The 15,112-nt window shown below is 56.4% G+C and overlaps 5 protein-coding genes across 5 annotated transcripts; 2 read left to right on the top strand and 3 right to left on the bottom strand.

Moving 5' to 3' along the window:
* Positions 1-117: 117 nt before the first annotated feature.
* Positions 118-2,524, top strand: B0T15DRAFT_187720 (uncharacterized protein). Its single transcript, XM_062862404.1, has 2 exons — positions 118-465; positions 525-2,524. The coding sequence occupies exons 1-2, from the start codon at positions 281-283 to the stop codon at positions 2,398-2,400; spliced, it is 2,061 nt and encodes a 686-aa protein (XP_062720831.1). The 5' UTR covers positions 118-280; the 3' UTR covers positions 2,401-2,524.
* A 2,451-nt stretch (positions 2,525-4,975) lies between these two features.
* On the top strand, positions 4,976-6,459 carry B0T15DRAFT_187697 (uncharacterized protein). Its single transcript, XM_062862402.1, has one exon. The coding sequence runs from the start codon at positions 5,137-5,139 to the stop codon at positions 6,268-6,270; it is 1,134 nt and encodes a 377-aa protein (XP_062720830.1). The 5' UTR covers positions 4,976-5,136; the 3' UTR covers positions 6,271-6,459.
* On the bottom strand, positions 6,460-7,823 carry B0T15DRAFT_187698 (uncharacterized protein). The gene has a single exon (XM_062862403.1). It carries the CDS (start codon positions 7,666-7,668, stop codon positions 6,649-6,651), a length of 1,020 nt encoding a protein of 339 aa, XP_062720829.1. The 5' UTR covers positions 7,669-7,823; the 3' UTR covers positions 6,460-6,648.
* A 2,770-nt stretch (positions 7,824-10,593) lies between these two features.
* Positions 10,594-11,637, bottom strand: B0T15DRAFT_397238 (DHS-like NAD/FAD-binding domain-containing protein; the record flags this gene model as incomplete). The annotated part of the gene is made up of 2 exons (XM_062864887.1): positions 10,594-11,466; positions 11,518-11,637. The coding sequence occupies 2 exons, from the start codon at positions 11,635-11,637 to the stop codon at positions 10,594-10,596; spliced, it is 993 nt and encodes a 330-aa protein (XP_062720828.1).
* A 1,478-nt stretch (positions 11,638-13,115) lies between these two features.
* On the bottom strand, positions 13,116-14,566 carry B0T15DRAFT_567150 (uncharacterized protein). The gene is made up of 7 exons (XM_062870716.1): positions 14,436-14,566; positions 14,141-14,318; positions 13,943-14,095; positions 13,889-13,909; positions 13,720-13,816; positions 13,625-13,673; positions 13,116-13,573 (listed from the first exon to the last, which is right to left on the bottom strand). Exons 1-7 carry the CDS (start codon positions 14,513-14,515, stop codon positions 13,249-13,251), a joined length of 903 nt encoding a protein of 300 aa, XP_062720827.1. The 5' UTR covers positions 14,516-14,566; the 3' UTR covers positions 13,116-13,248.
* Positions 14,567-15,112: the final 546 nt, after the last annotated feature.

Below are 15,112 nucleotides of genomic sequence, written 5' to 3'. Positions count from 1 at the left end.
TGAGGTCGTGTGTCAACTCTGAAGTTTCACGGCTGAATGTGGTTGGTTAGAGTTGCTGTTGTTGCCTAATATACACATGATGTTATACAGGCAATAAGCAGGGCATTGGTCTGGACAATGGAGGGGTGGTGGGCAAGTGAGAGGCAGTCGGCAGGCAGGTCAGTCGAAGGAGCGTGTGGAATGCGCACAGACCACCACTTCCACTTTGTTCAAAACTGCCGTGCGCCCAGTTCCCATAGCAGCATTCACGCCATTCCCACCTGCATTGCGCGACGCCGAAATGGCATCCTCCAATCCAATGACCCCCAGGTTGACGGTTAACGATATTCTTAACTTCAGCGACACGGAACTCGTGCAGTACATGAAGCAAAATCGCCATGCTGATGGCGGGTTTGATCTTGGAGAGGTCGACGGCTGGGAGAATCTGGCCAAGGAGCAGCGCGAACAGCTGGCTCGGCGATTGAAGTGATTTCTATACCGTCTCGGCGTCTTGCTCTCTTCTCCAGCTACTAACGGCAACGTAGGGACGGAGCGCTGAAGGCCAATGACGAGACGCAGTCCCGCCCGGTCGACTTTGACGGAGTTGCCGCACGACTACGCGAAATCTCTGACAACCAAGACGCGTTACCGCCACCCGCTTCTCGATCACCGCGCTACGAAAGATCCCCTACCCCTTTTGAGGACGTGGCCGCGGAGACAAGGCAATCCGAGACGGCAGCGTACCACGAGCTGGTCAGTGACGGCGGCCGGCCGCTCTATCACATTAGTTCTCTGGAGGAGGTGCTCGACGACCCCGAAGGCCATCGCCCGATGCTGCTGCCATGGCAGGATTACCCAGATGCAACCATAGACGACGGTAGGGTGTTCCGGAAGCAATTGACGAGGTGGAAGGCTTTCCGCAGTTGGCAGAAATATAACCGAGATATATACAACAAGGAAGAGGAGTTTGCTGCGTTCTCCGGGAAGGAGTTGCGTAAAGAAGCTGAGAGCGAAGCCAACATGAGCAGATCCAGACGGCAAGACGAGGAGTTGGCGGAGAGACTTCATCTTGAAAGGCTTCGGGCGAAGTTCAGGAAGATGCAGGAGGAGAAGGGCGCGGACGACGGCGAGGCGGGATTTTCGGCATTTGTCGAGGAGGAGAAGCGGCGACTTCTGAAGGCCGGATGTACGTGGCCGGGGATGACGGAAGACGAATATCGACAGACACTCAGGGTCGACTTTGATAGGGAGGAGTACTGGCGCTACCGGGAGAACTTTTTGTTTCTGCGGGAGGGCAACGGCCGGGGTGGGTTTCCCGAATATATCGCCGAGGCCAAGCGCCGCCTAGCAAAACACGATTTCACGCGGAATTTCCAGCTCGACAAAGACCCAACACGCCAAGACAAGTTGACGACGTGGATCGAATACCTCAATTACGAGTACTCGTGGCACGATCGGTACGAGCGTTCCATCAACAGTCTGCGGCAGAAGTACGACGAAGCCTGGAAGCAGCTGGTGGACTCCGGGGTGTTGCGGCCGGGGGAGACGGACGAGACTTTGCGCACAACCGAATCCGCGTTTCGACGCCAAGGAGAGAGAGACCAGACCTGGAAAGCTGTAGCATCCGCCGAAGCGGCCGCCAAAGCAGCCTTGTCAGAGACGGTGAGAGCTAAGACCAGGCGCTCAAGGTTCACCAAGCAAGAGCGTACACAGAGATTAGCAGCAGCCCACTCCAGACTCGTCCAGGCAAAGGACGCGCTTAAGACGATCAAGCGGCGAAGCGATCTCATCACAGAGTTCATCCGAGGAACGTGGGACTACCAAGAGGAGAAAAGGAATCTACAACGCCAGCGTCTTTTGCTACAGTGGATTCTTGAGCAGGTGCCCCTGATCGAAGCCGAGTTGAACCAACCCAAGGTAGCCGAAGGCGTGTCACATGCTAGGCGTTGCGGGAAGCGAAGCAGACCTCATCAGGATGACCAAGACATGGATGGCTGGAGGCCTACGAAGCGGATGAGAGGTGAACCGAGTGCGCTCGCGGATGGTATGAGTTCCTCTACGCAGGCGAGACAGCCACCGAAACGCGGCCAGCACGATATCGCGGCCTACGCACGACGGTCGAAGCGGATCCGACATGACTGCCCAGACTCCGCTTCCCATGGCGCAGTGCAGATCAGCGAGATTTCTCAGGAAGCTCCGCCACAATCCAGAGAGCAGTCTCAACCTAGGGTGATCCCGCCGGTGCCTGAAAAGGGCACCGGCACCGATGCGAAGGACCGCACTGCTCAGACGCTATTGTGGACCTCCAGGAACGGGCTCGGGGCTGTCGTCCAGCTTCGACGGAGCGATCGAATTGCGGCTCGCCAAAACCCTTCTAAGACTGCTGCTGCATATCTGCATCCTACCAGCGGTGCCTGCTGACGATCTCCCCGGAAGACCTCACAAGATCGGGCGCCTTCTTCATCAACTGGATCGCGAAAGCAACAGCCAAGGTCTCTTGCGACAAAGATAAGAGGCGCAAGGGGTAGCAGTTGGCTTGACGCATCGATGCAGAAAGGAGTCTCCAAACCAGGACGGGCGTCAAGGATAAAAAGGTAGTAAATAAGCGTGTAGAGGTAGTTGGCCACAGCGCTGTTCACTGCTTCAGACGGAGTAAGCCGAGGTCTCTGTCAGACGGTCGCACTGACGTCAGTGGGGTGCGTAACCGGGAGGGTACGTTGACCTCACCTACGGCGTCTCGTAAGCGCGCGGCTAAAGGAAAGCGAAAACGGCTAGTGCCTCTTGTGCGTGATGCGGCTGCAGCCAATTGGGCGGGTGCAGATGGAAATAGTGGAGAGCAACTGCCTGTTTGGCTGTCGGCCGTCCAAAAGAAAGCCGTGGCGGTGCTCTTGACGAATGGCAGGAAAGTACTTCCCCTCCATTTGCGAGACGAACGACGCAAAGTCGTTCAACGGAACCCGTGAACCCAGCGCACCACGGACCGGGAGCATCAGCGACACGGTCTTCTGATCCTGATTCTACGCACCAAGGCCCGTGGGTGGAGCGACCAGCCAAGGAGCAAGTATGCCTTTTCTACCATGCTCTCCGCTTTGGAGAGCGTCGGCCCGACGCGGCGCGCCCCGTCCCGCGCCTGTTCCTGTCGAGTCTTCAACCCCTGCCCCCAGGGCTTGGAGTATCGTCGCGGATGTCATCGATCCTTTGTAGATGTTGTGAGAGCTCCGTTTCTCTCAGTATGCAGGGGGTCGTTCCCGAAAACGATCAGATGTACGGACGTAGTCGTTCTCGATCATGTCAGCAGGTCGGTCCGATGAAGATCGCGGATCGGATTGATGCGCCGCGCCCCACAGTGGGGCTCCTGCGCCGCTAGGCCGCTGCAAGGGCGGGAAGACCCCGCTAAGCACGCGGAACGCTAAGAAGTAGTCCCCAAAAAAGAACAGACAACACCCGGGATTCGCTAGTCACCGACCTAGCTACTAATCTAGCCCTTACAAAGTTATGTTTTGGGGCAAGAGGGCTCAAAAAACAGGGCGTTTCGGGATACGAAAACGGGTGCCTCTTCGCCTCTGTTAGCGCTGTCCGGTTCAAGAGAACGGCGAAGCCGGCTGTGCCGCAGACCGTTAGCTCCAATATGACATAAACAGCCAATCAAGCACTCGGTTCGAGTCTGGCTCGACGCTGCCCAACCATTCGGTGACCCGAGGTCTGAGATTTGTGCCACGATTGGTCACAATTCGCTTGAACTGGAAGGTGGCATGGGTGACCTCTTATCCGTATAGATCGCCAGGAAGCCTACCACAGTACGCTATCTCCTCTTCCAGCAGATTGCTGCGGTTAACTACGTCGCGGGAAAAAAAGCAGATGACCACGACGCTATCCATCCCTATGCTATTTCCGAGAGTATGCCGAGACTGTCTTAGCTCCTACCCTAATTGGCTGTTGTATAATTAGACGGTGCCCACACTCGCGTTGGCGCTAAGGCGCGTATCGGCGGCAGCGCTTGCGGTGCTGCCGTTCTCGACGCGCCGCGACGACCGCCCTTGCGCGTTTAGCAGCCGTCGCTGCCGTGTCGAGCTCGCATCGTCTCGCACGGTGTACGCCTCCTACCCTGTGAGCGCGCCAACTTCACAATGCATCCTCCCGTGATAGTCCCCTCCTCGCCACAGTTTCGATCTGGTCCCGGCCTTGTGTGGCTTGGTATGTGACAGCGCTGCGCCGTCACATCAACGAAATGCGAACGATGCCACCATCACTCTGGAACCAACATTTTCTTCCACAAACTTTATATTTCCTTTTCTTCAACTTTCCAATTACACAATACCACATCCCCCCGCAACACACATCACTAGAAAGGTTCACCTAGAAGGTAGTTATTCGGAGGAGGACGTGAGACAATTGAGATTCCCTTAATTCAGGGCCTTCCTGCAGACCTGGTTTAACCCGAAGCTCGTGCCCCAGATCAAAGTTCAGAAAACCGAGGCGAAACCGACTTCAAGATGGCTCTTCCTGTAGAGGGGATTGACATCCCCCACACTCTTCCCTCAAACCTGGTCTCAGTGAACATCACTCACCTGGGAGGTCACAGGTACAGACTGCTTCAAGACAAGGCCGCCTCGACCCTGATCAAGGAGGGCAAGGCCTTCTGGGTGGGGGTGTGTCCCTTTACACTGGCCCTGGTGTTTGCGAAAAAGGACACCACTTCCAAGGGCCACAGGGGTCGCTCATACGACCCCGCATCGCTGGGAGGCAAGGCGACTGGACTGAAACTGTTCGAGGTCGACCAACACAAGTTTGCCGGGTCCTTTGTCCTCACCAAGAGCTCCTCCGCGACGGGATGATCGCCCACCACAAGGGCATACTACTGGGGACTGTACAGGGTCCCTGAGCGTCACATTGAGGCCTGGCAAAGGGACAACGAGCGCGACGCAATCCTTGCCTACACTGGCCTCCCGCTGCCGCTGTCCCAGCACACTGGATACTCACCTACGGGAAAAAAGGTTTCACTTGACAACTCACCACCGACCCCAGTCACTGTCAAGTTCGCCATGCCTGTCTTGAAGATGGTTGCAGCAGACATTCCTGTCAGGGCCACAGAGATCATCGAGACCTGGATCGCTGAGCACCCTCAGTGCCTCCTCCCTCTACCCTCAGGTTGTCATCATGAAAACCCTCCAGTACATCTGGGTGTTGGGCGATCGCACCCTTCGACGGGAGGAAGGTCTGGGATATGACGACCCCGTCCCGTTTGTCACGCTTGACGAATTCCTGCAGTGCGCCCACCTGTACGAGACGTTCCACCAGACCTACCAGCTGGTCTTCAATATCCACCCCTTCCGGTTTGTCCGAGAAATCGTGCGACCGAGGAGGTTCTACCCCGGGGACTTTACTCCCAAGCCAAACCTCCTCATGGAGGAGTTGGTGACTGTCCTGACGCCCCTCCTGAACCACATCCTGGGGCTTACCCTCCCCTCGTTCATCCGAGGATCAACCATGGAGGACCTTGCTGCAGGTCAATACAGCCACGGGTTCCTTGCCCGTACACCGGAAGCCCACTCAACCGTCTGTCAGCCAGACTGGAGGTCTTTGTACTTCCCGGTGCTCCCGTTGATGTCTATGATGGACCCCACTGGACATGTCACTAAAAACTTGCCTCGGACACTCTGGGTCCCGTTCTCCTGGATCCCTGAGCCTCAGCGAAAAGCCCTCCGGCTGAAGGAACCAAAGCAGAAGCGTCCAGCGCTTGTCAGGGAATGGGGTCCAAATGAACACCAGATCCAACTGCGTGTTGGCCAGAAGTCCTGTGAGCCTAAGACCAGGCTAGAGCCCGTGGTTGGACCTATCCAGTTCAGAGGACAGGCGCAACTCCCTCCTGACGTCGCTGATCTGGTCGCCAAGCTCAAGATATCGTTCGATCGGGAGTTACCCATTTTGGCAGTGCGCGGCCCTACTGGAAGTGAGCGCACATTGGTGTCAGTCGTCTCGGTTGAAGCCTCCATTGCTCGGGCGACCTCACGGATCTCAGCCTCACCTGACCGTTCTCAACCCTCCCAGGCGTCTGGCTCCACCCCAGGGAGGCATGACGACGGACAGGTCAGAGCCCCCCAGCAGCTGATCCCGCCCATCTTTCCGGTGACCAAGGCCACCCTTCCTGCCGGGATCCTGCAGCTCACTCCACAACAGATGTGGGGCGTCGTTGTCAATTGGTACGCAGCGCAGAACGAGGCTCGACTGCGCTGGGCGAAGGATAACGGAAAAAACTTGGACGAGGCATCCTTCTCACATCCACTGGCTTGATTACATTCCCTGGCCTGTCTGACGCGACCTTCGTCCCCGAGGAGGTCCGTGCGCGCGAGCCCAATGACATGAACTCGGTTGAGTCCACCCTCTGGTCCTCATTTTTGGAACAATTGGACCTTGGAACCCAGCACGACCGCCGCCGGCGGGCGGGGAGCAGAAGGGACTGCCGAGGAAGCGCGCCACAGAGCGAATTACATCAGATGATGGGACTAAGAGCAACGAACTGATGGTATTCGATGTCTTGCTCTCTCAGGTGCTAAGCCGGAAAAACCTGCATGCGAGATGCAGGGCAGACGTGAGGCTGCCTGGACAGCTCGGGCCACCAATAGGTGGGCCCACGCAACAGATGATCTGCCAGCACACCCTTCCTAGCCCTCACGGAGTCGGGTCGCGGCCAAAAATTCGGGGGAAGGGGACCATGTCCTTCACGTGGCCTACGCCACAAAACCATCTTAACATCCTTTCGAAACCCATACCAAACGCCGTGTGCGGAACCATGCCAAAGTCCCGAGATTGTAGCACCCACCCATACATGTCCTGCATCTCTGACTTTCCCTTCTCCTGAAGCCGCAACTCGAGGTCTTGCCTGGAAAAGGACTTCTCAGCCACGCCACATATCTCACCGAAACCCCCCGACGAAATCAAGTCTGCCGTCATTGTCAATTCCTCGTCGTCAGGGCACACGCAGTAAGGAAACGGCTCGAGCCCGCGGGGTTTGTGCGTCAGCCAAACGGGTCCACCAAAGTGGCTGGTCAGGAGATCCTCGGCCGGCTTAGAAATATTTTGGCCAAAAGAAACCTGATGACCTCTGCTGTTGAGCAACTCGAGAGCCTCTCGGTAGGTGATGCGCGCGAAGGGGATCTGTATTCCTGGCTGCTGTGTTCCAAGAAGAGCTGTGACGTCCTTCGTATGCTTGAGCAGGGCCGTGAAAACGTCGTGCAGGAAGATCTCAACCAAATCCATGATATCATCCATATTCCCGGAGCAAAGCTCCGCCTTGACATGCCAGTACTCCATGAGATGACGGTTAGTTCTGCTTTCGTTTCTGAAGCTGGGCCCGAGGTTGTACACCCGTTCGTGGGCATGTGCAGCAGCTTCGAGGTAGAAACCAGCGCACTGGGACAGGAACAGTGTCTTGCTCGTTCTTAAATTCGAGACTTGAATGGCGGAATTCGGCTCGTAGAGTATGGAATGGGTGATCAAAGGTGCGCTAACCTCAACGAAATGGTGGTTCTTGAACCACTCATGTACAGCCGAGAAGCAATTAGATCGGTATCGGTTGAGTGCCAGGATCAAGGGGTTCCGGAGGTAGAGGTGCCTGTTTGAAAGAAGAGCATCGGTCTTTTGTGGATCAAGGATGCTTCGGTCGGCACGACGAATATTGGGATGCAGCATGCCGGTTGCCTTGGAATACAGGTGCCGTGGTCGGGACTGCCGAATTCTGATTGCTCCGCTCTCCCCTGCGCGACCCACCGGGCCAGGCCGGTCAGGTCCAGCGCTCGGACCACCATCTCGTACCCCGACCGGCGAGCCTGGGTACCGGCCCTTCACTACTCAAGTCGCCGGGTCTTCATAAATACACCGCGCCCTCACCCGCTTGCTCATTTCCAACTTCCTCTTTTTATTTTCCTCCTGCATCTCGGGTTCCAAGTCTTACTTTGGTCGGCCAATGGGAAACGCAGCGTATACACACGTGCAACCGACGTGCACCATGCGCCGCCGCCCTGCCCCCGTTACCAACGCGCGCTCCCTCATCGCCCGGCTAAGATCCCTCCTCGGAAGGCGGGAGGCAGGGGGGGGGCTGTTTCCCACCTGTCTCCCCCCTTTCTCCTCCCGTACTCTGGCCAATGGCGAAGTCGCGCCGCGTGCGTGCTTGTCGCGGACGGAGGCGCACCTACCGTAGGCGCCCTCGTCACTCCAGCCGATTATCCACACATTGCAACTCAGGATGGTTACGGTCTCCAAGTGTCCCAGCCGTTTTCGCCTTCCCCATTATGTATCTAAGGCTGTACCCTGTTTTCAACGCAAGACTCTGTATTCCTTAGACGCTTATTCATTGAGCAGGCGCACGAAAGCGAGAGCGAGAGCAGTCCTCACGCCGCGGGGGGACTGCGTGGGCAGGGCTCCGGAGTGTGGCTCTGGCTCCCTGATTGAGAGACAAAGGATCACCAAGCCAAGAGAAGGGCGGTCGTGCGGGCCCCAGGGAAGAACATGATACGGTAACGATAGTAGCCGGCGGTCTGCTGATGCAGGCCCCGACGAAAAACCTGATTCTTGCAGATGACCGGCGGTATGAGGACGCGGCTTCAACCAGTAGAACGCTATCTCTAGGACAGTTGGTCAGCGCGGCGTGCCTCGACCATGCCTAGGCTGGGGCAGCGAAGAGTTACCGAGGAGTCACCGAAGAAAGGGGGGGTTGGGGGGAGGGCCTTGGCAGGTCGCCGACCTGCAGCGACCATGTGTGTGTGTTTGTGTGGTAAGGGAGGCGGGGATAGTAACGCCCGCGATCACCGGCTGCTTCGCGCGCAGTTACTGAGGAGTCACCAAACGGGGGAAAGAGAAAGGGGAGGGAGGGGGGGGGAAGGGGGAAGGGCCTTGGTGGGTCGCCGACCTGCAGCGACCATGTGTGTATGTATGTGTGTGTGTTAGGTGGGGGAAAGGGGGGCTAGTAATGCCTGCGATCACCGGCTGCTTCGCGCGGAGTGTCGACAAATGGCGGAGGAATGGTGTGTCCGCGGAAGTGTGCCTTCAGGGCAAGACCATGCCGGATGCCTGCCTCGTCCATTAGGGATTTGTTTCCTTCTTGCACCCTTGAGGTCTGGCGGCTTGCTTCAATTTGGGTGGCGTAGCATCTTAAAGCCAGACGATACGTACTGACGACGGTGGACTATTGGCGGAGACGGGTAGGAGTCCGAGGCCAGCGGGCCAGACAGATCTAAATATGCCGACAGCGCCATTGGAAGGTCCCTAGCAGATCTCCTCCTTCACATCTTTCCTCCCAGCTCCCAGCGGTCTAGATGTCCTTCCTTGATAGTTTTCGTCTCCAGGTTTTATACAACCACGATAGCAGCAGGCTACGTAACTCAAGCGGCCATGCCAACCCGAGAGGTTTATCAAGACCCGGTCTCCGGCGATGATTTAGACGATAATGAATTCCCATCTCTCGACGTGCTCGGTAGGGTTGCCGACGAGCTGAGGAGGGACAAGACTCTCTCGGAAAATTTCTTCAAGGCTTTAGCCCGGATCCGGGAGAGAAACCGTGCAAGTGCGTGGTAGCCAGCCTCTCTGACCGTAACTAATGGAAGAAGGATCGCCAATACAACGGGAGGAGGCGGCGGAAGGAGCCGCTTCCGGGCAGCCGGCGAACGGCAATGCTTCGACCACCCTCTTACCTGCCGTGCATCACCGGGCCCGTCGGCGGCGACGGTCATCTCGGCTCAAAGAGACCGCTCGGAGAGATCCTGCGAAGGCGCCGAGAGGCTCAAAGAGGTCCAGACGGATCCAGCGTCGGAATAGCGGGTCACGCGGCTATATTCGCCGCTAAGCGAGACGCTTAGCTAACCCAATACCGCGACCCTCGGGGATAGAGGGTCGGGAGTCAATTGGGTAGTTCAGATAGCCAATGTCACTTCGTTCCTAAGGTGGCTCGTTATCTTAATCTTTTGTTATTGCGCCTCCGACCAGTTGCCCGCACCCGTGGCTAGCCAGAGCGTTCATGCCTCTCAGGGTAAGTCTCAAGACTACCAATTCGGGCGTCGGGTCTCGACAAACTGGTAGACAGCGTAGGGAGGGGCGCGCGAGGCTGGGCCACGATACAGAATGCTCTTCACCCGCTCATTTAGCAATTTCCTAAGGCCTTTTCCGCGTATGGCTTCTTACAAAGAATTGACGACTGCGCGGCTGTGTGGAAGCTGAAAGCTGCGGCTGGGCGATTTGCCGCCATCACAGCCAATCACGTACGTTAAAGGGTATCACCTTCAGCTCCAGCGTAGGCCGCCGTGGTCGGTCTGTCGGGAGGGTTATGCCCTTTGAGCTTGGAGTCGCATGGGCGGTGCTGTCCGAGAAAGGAGGATAAGGTCGGAACAATCTTGGTCTCCCATACGGACGCGACGTAGAGAAGAGGCGCTATACCCGATTCAGACAGCCCGTTTATGGGTTTAGCAACAGCATGCCCGAACAAAAGTCAAGGTTAGTAAACATTAGGTCAAGGGCTTCACCCAGGAAGCGAAATGGTACCAAAGCAAAGCCACCTCGAAGAACGTGAATCGTTTATATGTAGCGAAAAAAGATTGTTACTGGATCTGGCATGGCACCCTAGATCTAACTCAAAAGAATAGGATTGCTGAAGCTAGAGCCCGGCTCATCCTCCGCCTTTCTCCTCTGCCTCCCGCGAGGCCGCTTTGCCACGCGGCCGCCGAGAGTAAGAGAAAGCCGCTGTGTCGGAAGAGGACCAAGACCTCTGCTCATCAAGTCCTGGACCCAACTGTCACACTCCCACTCAACCCAATAGTCAAAAACATGCTTCCATCCTTGCCGCGATGCCTTCGTGCGATTGACATAGATCACCTTCCCGCCGTTTGCACCGGCCACCTTGGCGAACCGTTTGACCAGGTCCCACGGTCCGCTAACCTCGAAGCTTGTTCCAAAAATCAGGACCGTGTCGGGGCCCGCTGATACGTCGCGATTAATGAGTTCCGCGATGTCTTCGCCTTGCGGATGCTCTTCTTCCAAATACACTATATTAGGCCGTAACCGGCCGATAGTGCTTGATCGCCTCGGCGGCGCGCCAGGTCGTCGGGGGGCATCTAGGCAGCCAGGACAGGGAATTTCTTGGCCAACTGTGACTCTAGCCTGCAGTTTCTCCGTCCATGCGAGTGTTTTGCAGCAATTGCTGCATCGTAAGCTATCGATAGTTCCGTGCAGAGGAACACACTTCACGTTCTCTACCAGACCGGTCGACAGACCAGCTCGTTCGTGAAGCTGATCGACATTTTGGGTATAGCATCGCAAGAGTTTTCCCACATTGCGCAGCTGAGTCACGAATGTGTGCGCCTCGGTCGGTTTGCTGTCCTTGGCAAGCTTGTAGAGATGAAGGGCAGACCTGAAACTGTCTGCCCTCCTCCGCGGATCTCTCAGCGCCGCTGCGCAAAAGGTGTCGTGCTCTGCGTACAGACCGCCTCTGGACCGGTAATCCTGCGAAAAGTGAGTTCGGGTATCGAACGCATGGGAAAACAGTCCACGAACTGGTATTCCTGCGGCGGTGCTGATACCAGCTCCCGTCAAGACCACCACTTTCCGCGCACAGCGGAGCGCGTGCGCGATCGCGTCGAGATAATCGTAGGACTGAGGCTCGACGTGGATCATCATTGCCCCGTAATGACTAGACGTTGGGAAGAGGAAGATCCCAGAGAAAGAAAGAGGAGGCGCAGGAGGGAAGAGGGTCTGCTGTTATATAGCCAACGTCCGACCTGTTGTGGAACATTTTGCCCATTGACGCTGTTTTGAGCCTATTGTGCCGCGGTGGCATTGACTCTTCATTTGTCGAATAGGGGCCACAGACGGTCGATGGCAAGGCCCGCGAGGGGAGCAGTCGCGAAACTGTGTTGCGGCAGTACGCTCCCAGCCGCCCCCTTTCCCACGACATACAGACCTAGCTTCGCGCGTTACCACCTGCGTTGGAGCTAGCGCCTTACCCATCCGTCCATTGGGATGCTTCTGACGCCCCTTGGATATTTCCCAAGGCGTCGCCGCAACCGGTTTGGCACACAAGCGCCGGTTCGCCCGGTGCGGCGCCGCAACCCTTCGCGTTGATCTGAGGCCTCAGGACGTATCGCAGACTCTGAGGCCCAACGAGTTTAAGGGGCAAGCGTAGGTATGCTGAATTCGACGCATTTGGCGGTGCCTGGGCAACCGCGTCTGTAAGAGGGTGCGCGACTAGACGTGTCTGACTCAGCCAATCGTGTTCAAAGCCAATCGAGGCTACCTGACCGGTGGTATTTAGGCGGTGAGCAACAAATAAAGCGGCTGGCTAAGTTGGTAGGCGGTGTGAGAGGCGGTGGGCAGGAGACAGGTTACAATCATAAGCCAACCAGGAAGGCGGTGCGACAGGCGGTGAGCAAGAAGAGTCAGGATGGCTAATTTAGGTAGGCGGTGCGCCAGGCGGTGGGTAGGAAGACTAGTACTGTTATAGGCCAATTAGGAAGGCGGTGAACTGTCCTTCACTGACACATCTTGCGAATTCGGCGTGAGCCTGCGCCGTAGCGACTGCGGCTGCAGCCTGCTTATCCCACTTGCGCTTGATATGCAAAACCACGTTCTTGTTGACGTGGAAGATGCAGATCTGTGGCTTCGCATTCGGAAAGACCCGGGCAACAGCCGCCCGCATGGCATGGTCGTAGTTGGTAATACTGATCGTGGGAGGGCTGGCGCCAATGCCCCTGCGAATAGTGTCGATTTGGTCCATCAGCCAGTCAAAACCTTCCTAGCGCTCATTGTTGATTAGGCCGAACGCGCAACTGAAGATCTTGCCCAGGCTACCAATGCCGATGACCTGGACTGTTGTTTCGCTGAGATTCGGGCTCGTTTGCAGCGGGACGCAGTTGCATCTTGTGCACTTTTGTCGTCATTATGGAATTGAAAAGCACGGGCAAGAGCCGACCGATGGGTTGTTTAAGCATTTCGCGACATTGGCTGATCTGAACTTATTACCCACTTGGGCAGTTGTCCCGCCAACCAGGCTAGATCGCAACTAAAGGGTAGGGTTCACCGCCTCTGCACGTGGTGTTCCTTCATCCGCTGCTTTCCAACGTCAGTCCATTCTCTCAAGCTTGCACGAGATTATGGGAGAAGCGGTCCGAATTGTATGTATTTAGCGTGCCAAGGCACTAGGGGCTCAGTGCCTCCGGGCGAAATGAAATCCATCCATCCATCCATCCATCCATTCTCTCAACCGGATTACGAGAGCTTCGCGAACTGCTACCCGGCTTCAGAGCGAGCTGCAGCCACACGACGCGCAGTCTCCATGGTAATACGTCGCTCGATCTCAGCGGTGATATGTCTCTCCATCTTAATGCGCTCTTCAGCCAAACGCCGCTCCACCTCGATGCGCTCCTCGTTGCGCGCTTCAGCCACACGTCGCTCGGTCTCCATGCGCTCTTCAGCCAGACGCCGCTCTATCTCCTCGTATGGGCTTTCCTCCTCGTCACCAACCTCTTGGGAGAACTCTTTCAGGGTGTGTAGATAGCGAGCCCAGCGAAAGATGGCCCTCAGTCGCTCGTATGTCAGACTGATCGTCGGGTTTCTGTTGGAGGGTTAGATTTATTATGTCGTCTCAGACAGAAGGACGGCAAACCTCTTGATTCCAGCAGCCAACTCAGCGGTGAAGGGGCGACAATAGGCTGCTGGTAAACTAGCAAGACCGACAAAGTCGGAGAGATAAAGATCAACTTGCCCCCACAGGTTGTTGATCGAGGTCATCGTCATGATAGAGTTCGTGATGCAAGATCCAGTGGCTCGCAGAGTCGTCCGCTGCCTGCAAGCTTACCTATGCCTTCTTCATGCCAGGGTATTGAAGATCAAGGATGAGAATAGCTCGGATCTTGCCGTCCGACGAAACGATGTATTGGCGCGCCTTCCTCTCCACATGTTGGCGTGTCTCGCTCTACGAGACCTCGCAAACCAGAGATGGCAGGGTACCGACCTGACCGAACGAAAAATCAGCTTGCTTACGGAGTTTGTTCTCGTCCTTAATAGAAGCCGTGCCTTGTTCCTTGGCGGACCGTATCAGGTCACGAATCGTGGTATCCTCGGTGGCGACAAGCAACTTCCCAAGAGAAGCCCTGAGTTAGTCGCGGAGACCGGTTTGAACCTGATAATGAAACGGGAACTCGCTCATAATGTCAAGATATACCGTCTCAGTTTCGTAATCGTATTCGAATCGTCGGATTTTCGTTTGGTCGAGTTCGATCAGCCGGGCGTCTAGCTGCTCAGGAAGATCGTCCACTTGGCTCGCCTGCCAGTTGAAGCCGAGAATCAGTCCGGTGCCACTTTATCGAGATCTGATGATGTGGTCGAGGATTTCCTCAACCGTGGAAATGTCTAGCCAAACCTGCGAAGGGTCAGCAATGCCATGTGCACGTACGGAACTGACAAATCTCGAATACCAGCTCGGCCTGACACTCGCCCTCAGAAGAGGCAGGCGTCGCCGGCCTTCCGACGAGTTGGAGGTCGTTGGCGAAGTCATCGCTGGCGCGGCCAAGGTCGCAATGGATGAGGGGCATTCGCGTTAAGATGCAGGTCGAAGGAATGCTTACCTGTGCCAAGCATCATAAGCGAGTGGTTCGAGCGCCAGGATAGACAGATAGACAGTATCATACCATCATCCAGAACCAGATGAACGGGCCGGTGCAGGACGGTTTCAGGAGACAGCAGTGACCGTCGAGCCTTGACGAATTACACTGGCTACAAATACATTCTTTGCATGTTCCATCTCAAGAAGGCGGGGGGTTAACGGAAATGCGGCGATCGCAGATGGGCACGAAGGGGATGTCTAAGGGTAGGGTGGCAACCAGGTTACAGGTGTACAAATAATAAGATCGTGATGGGGCGATTGTTCAAAGGACTCTGTGCATGCGGAGCTAGAGGACATGCTTCTAGTGGCAGATGCCGTCGCCGTCCTCGCGCATTTCGCCTTGGTCGGGGTCGTCCATAGTAGGAACCCAAGCCACCTCTATCTGTCCTCCTGCACTCAGGTTCATACGACAGTTGGTTAAGCCTGCACTCAGCCCATGCGAGGCACAGCGTGTCCAAGAGCGTGCCGCCCCTATCACTGATCTTGCCG

The sequence above is a fragment of the Chaetomium strumarium genome (genome assembly GCF_033439665.1).
Source record: "Chaetomium strumarium strain CBS 333.67 chromosome Unknown B0T15scaffold_4, whole genome shotgun sequence".
In the NCBI taxonomy this organism is placed as follows: Eukaryota; Fungi; Ascomycota; class Sordariomycetes; order Sordariales; family Chaetomiaceae; genus Chaetomium; species Chaetomium strumarium.
This window is presented reverse-complemented; position numbering and strand designations above follow the sequence as displayed.

Bases quoted from the DNA above. Each gene is read 5' to 3' on its own strand.
- B0T15DRAFT_187697 (XM_062862402.1), top strand. From the start codon at position 5,137: ATGAAAACCCTCCAGTACATCTGGGTGTTGGGCGATCGCACCCTTCGA.
- B0T15DRAFT_567150 (XM_062870716.1), bottom strand. From the start codon at position 14,515: ATGACTTCGCCAACGACCTCCAACTCGTCGGAAGGCCGGCGACGCCTG. The intron at 14,096-14,140 runs GTTCAAACCGGT...TCTCTTGGGAAG, and splicing joins AGTTCCCGTTTCATTATCAG to TTGCTTGTCGCCACCGAGGA. The intron at 13,674-13,719 runs GTTGATCTTTAT...CTAGTTTACCAG, and splicing joins TCAACAACCTGTGGGGGCAA to CAGCCTATTGTCGCCCCTTC.
- B0T15DRAFT_187720 (XM_062862404.1), top strand. From the start codon at position 281: ATGGCATCCTCCAATCCAATGACCCCCAGGTTGACGGTTAACGATATT. The intron at 466-524 runs GTGATTTCTATA...ACGGCAACGTAG, and splicing joins CAGCTGGCTCGGCGATTGAA to GGACGGAGCGCTGAAGGCCA.
- B0T15DRAFT_187698 (XM_062862403.1), bottom strand. From the start codon at position 7,668: ATGCTGCATCCCAATATTCGTCGTGCCGACCGAAGCATCCTTGATCCA.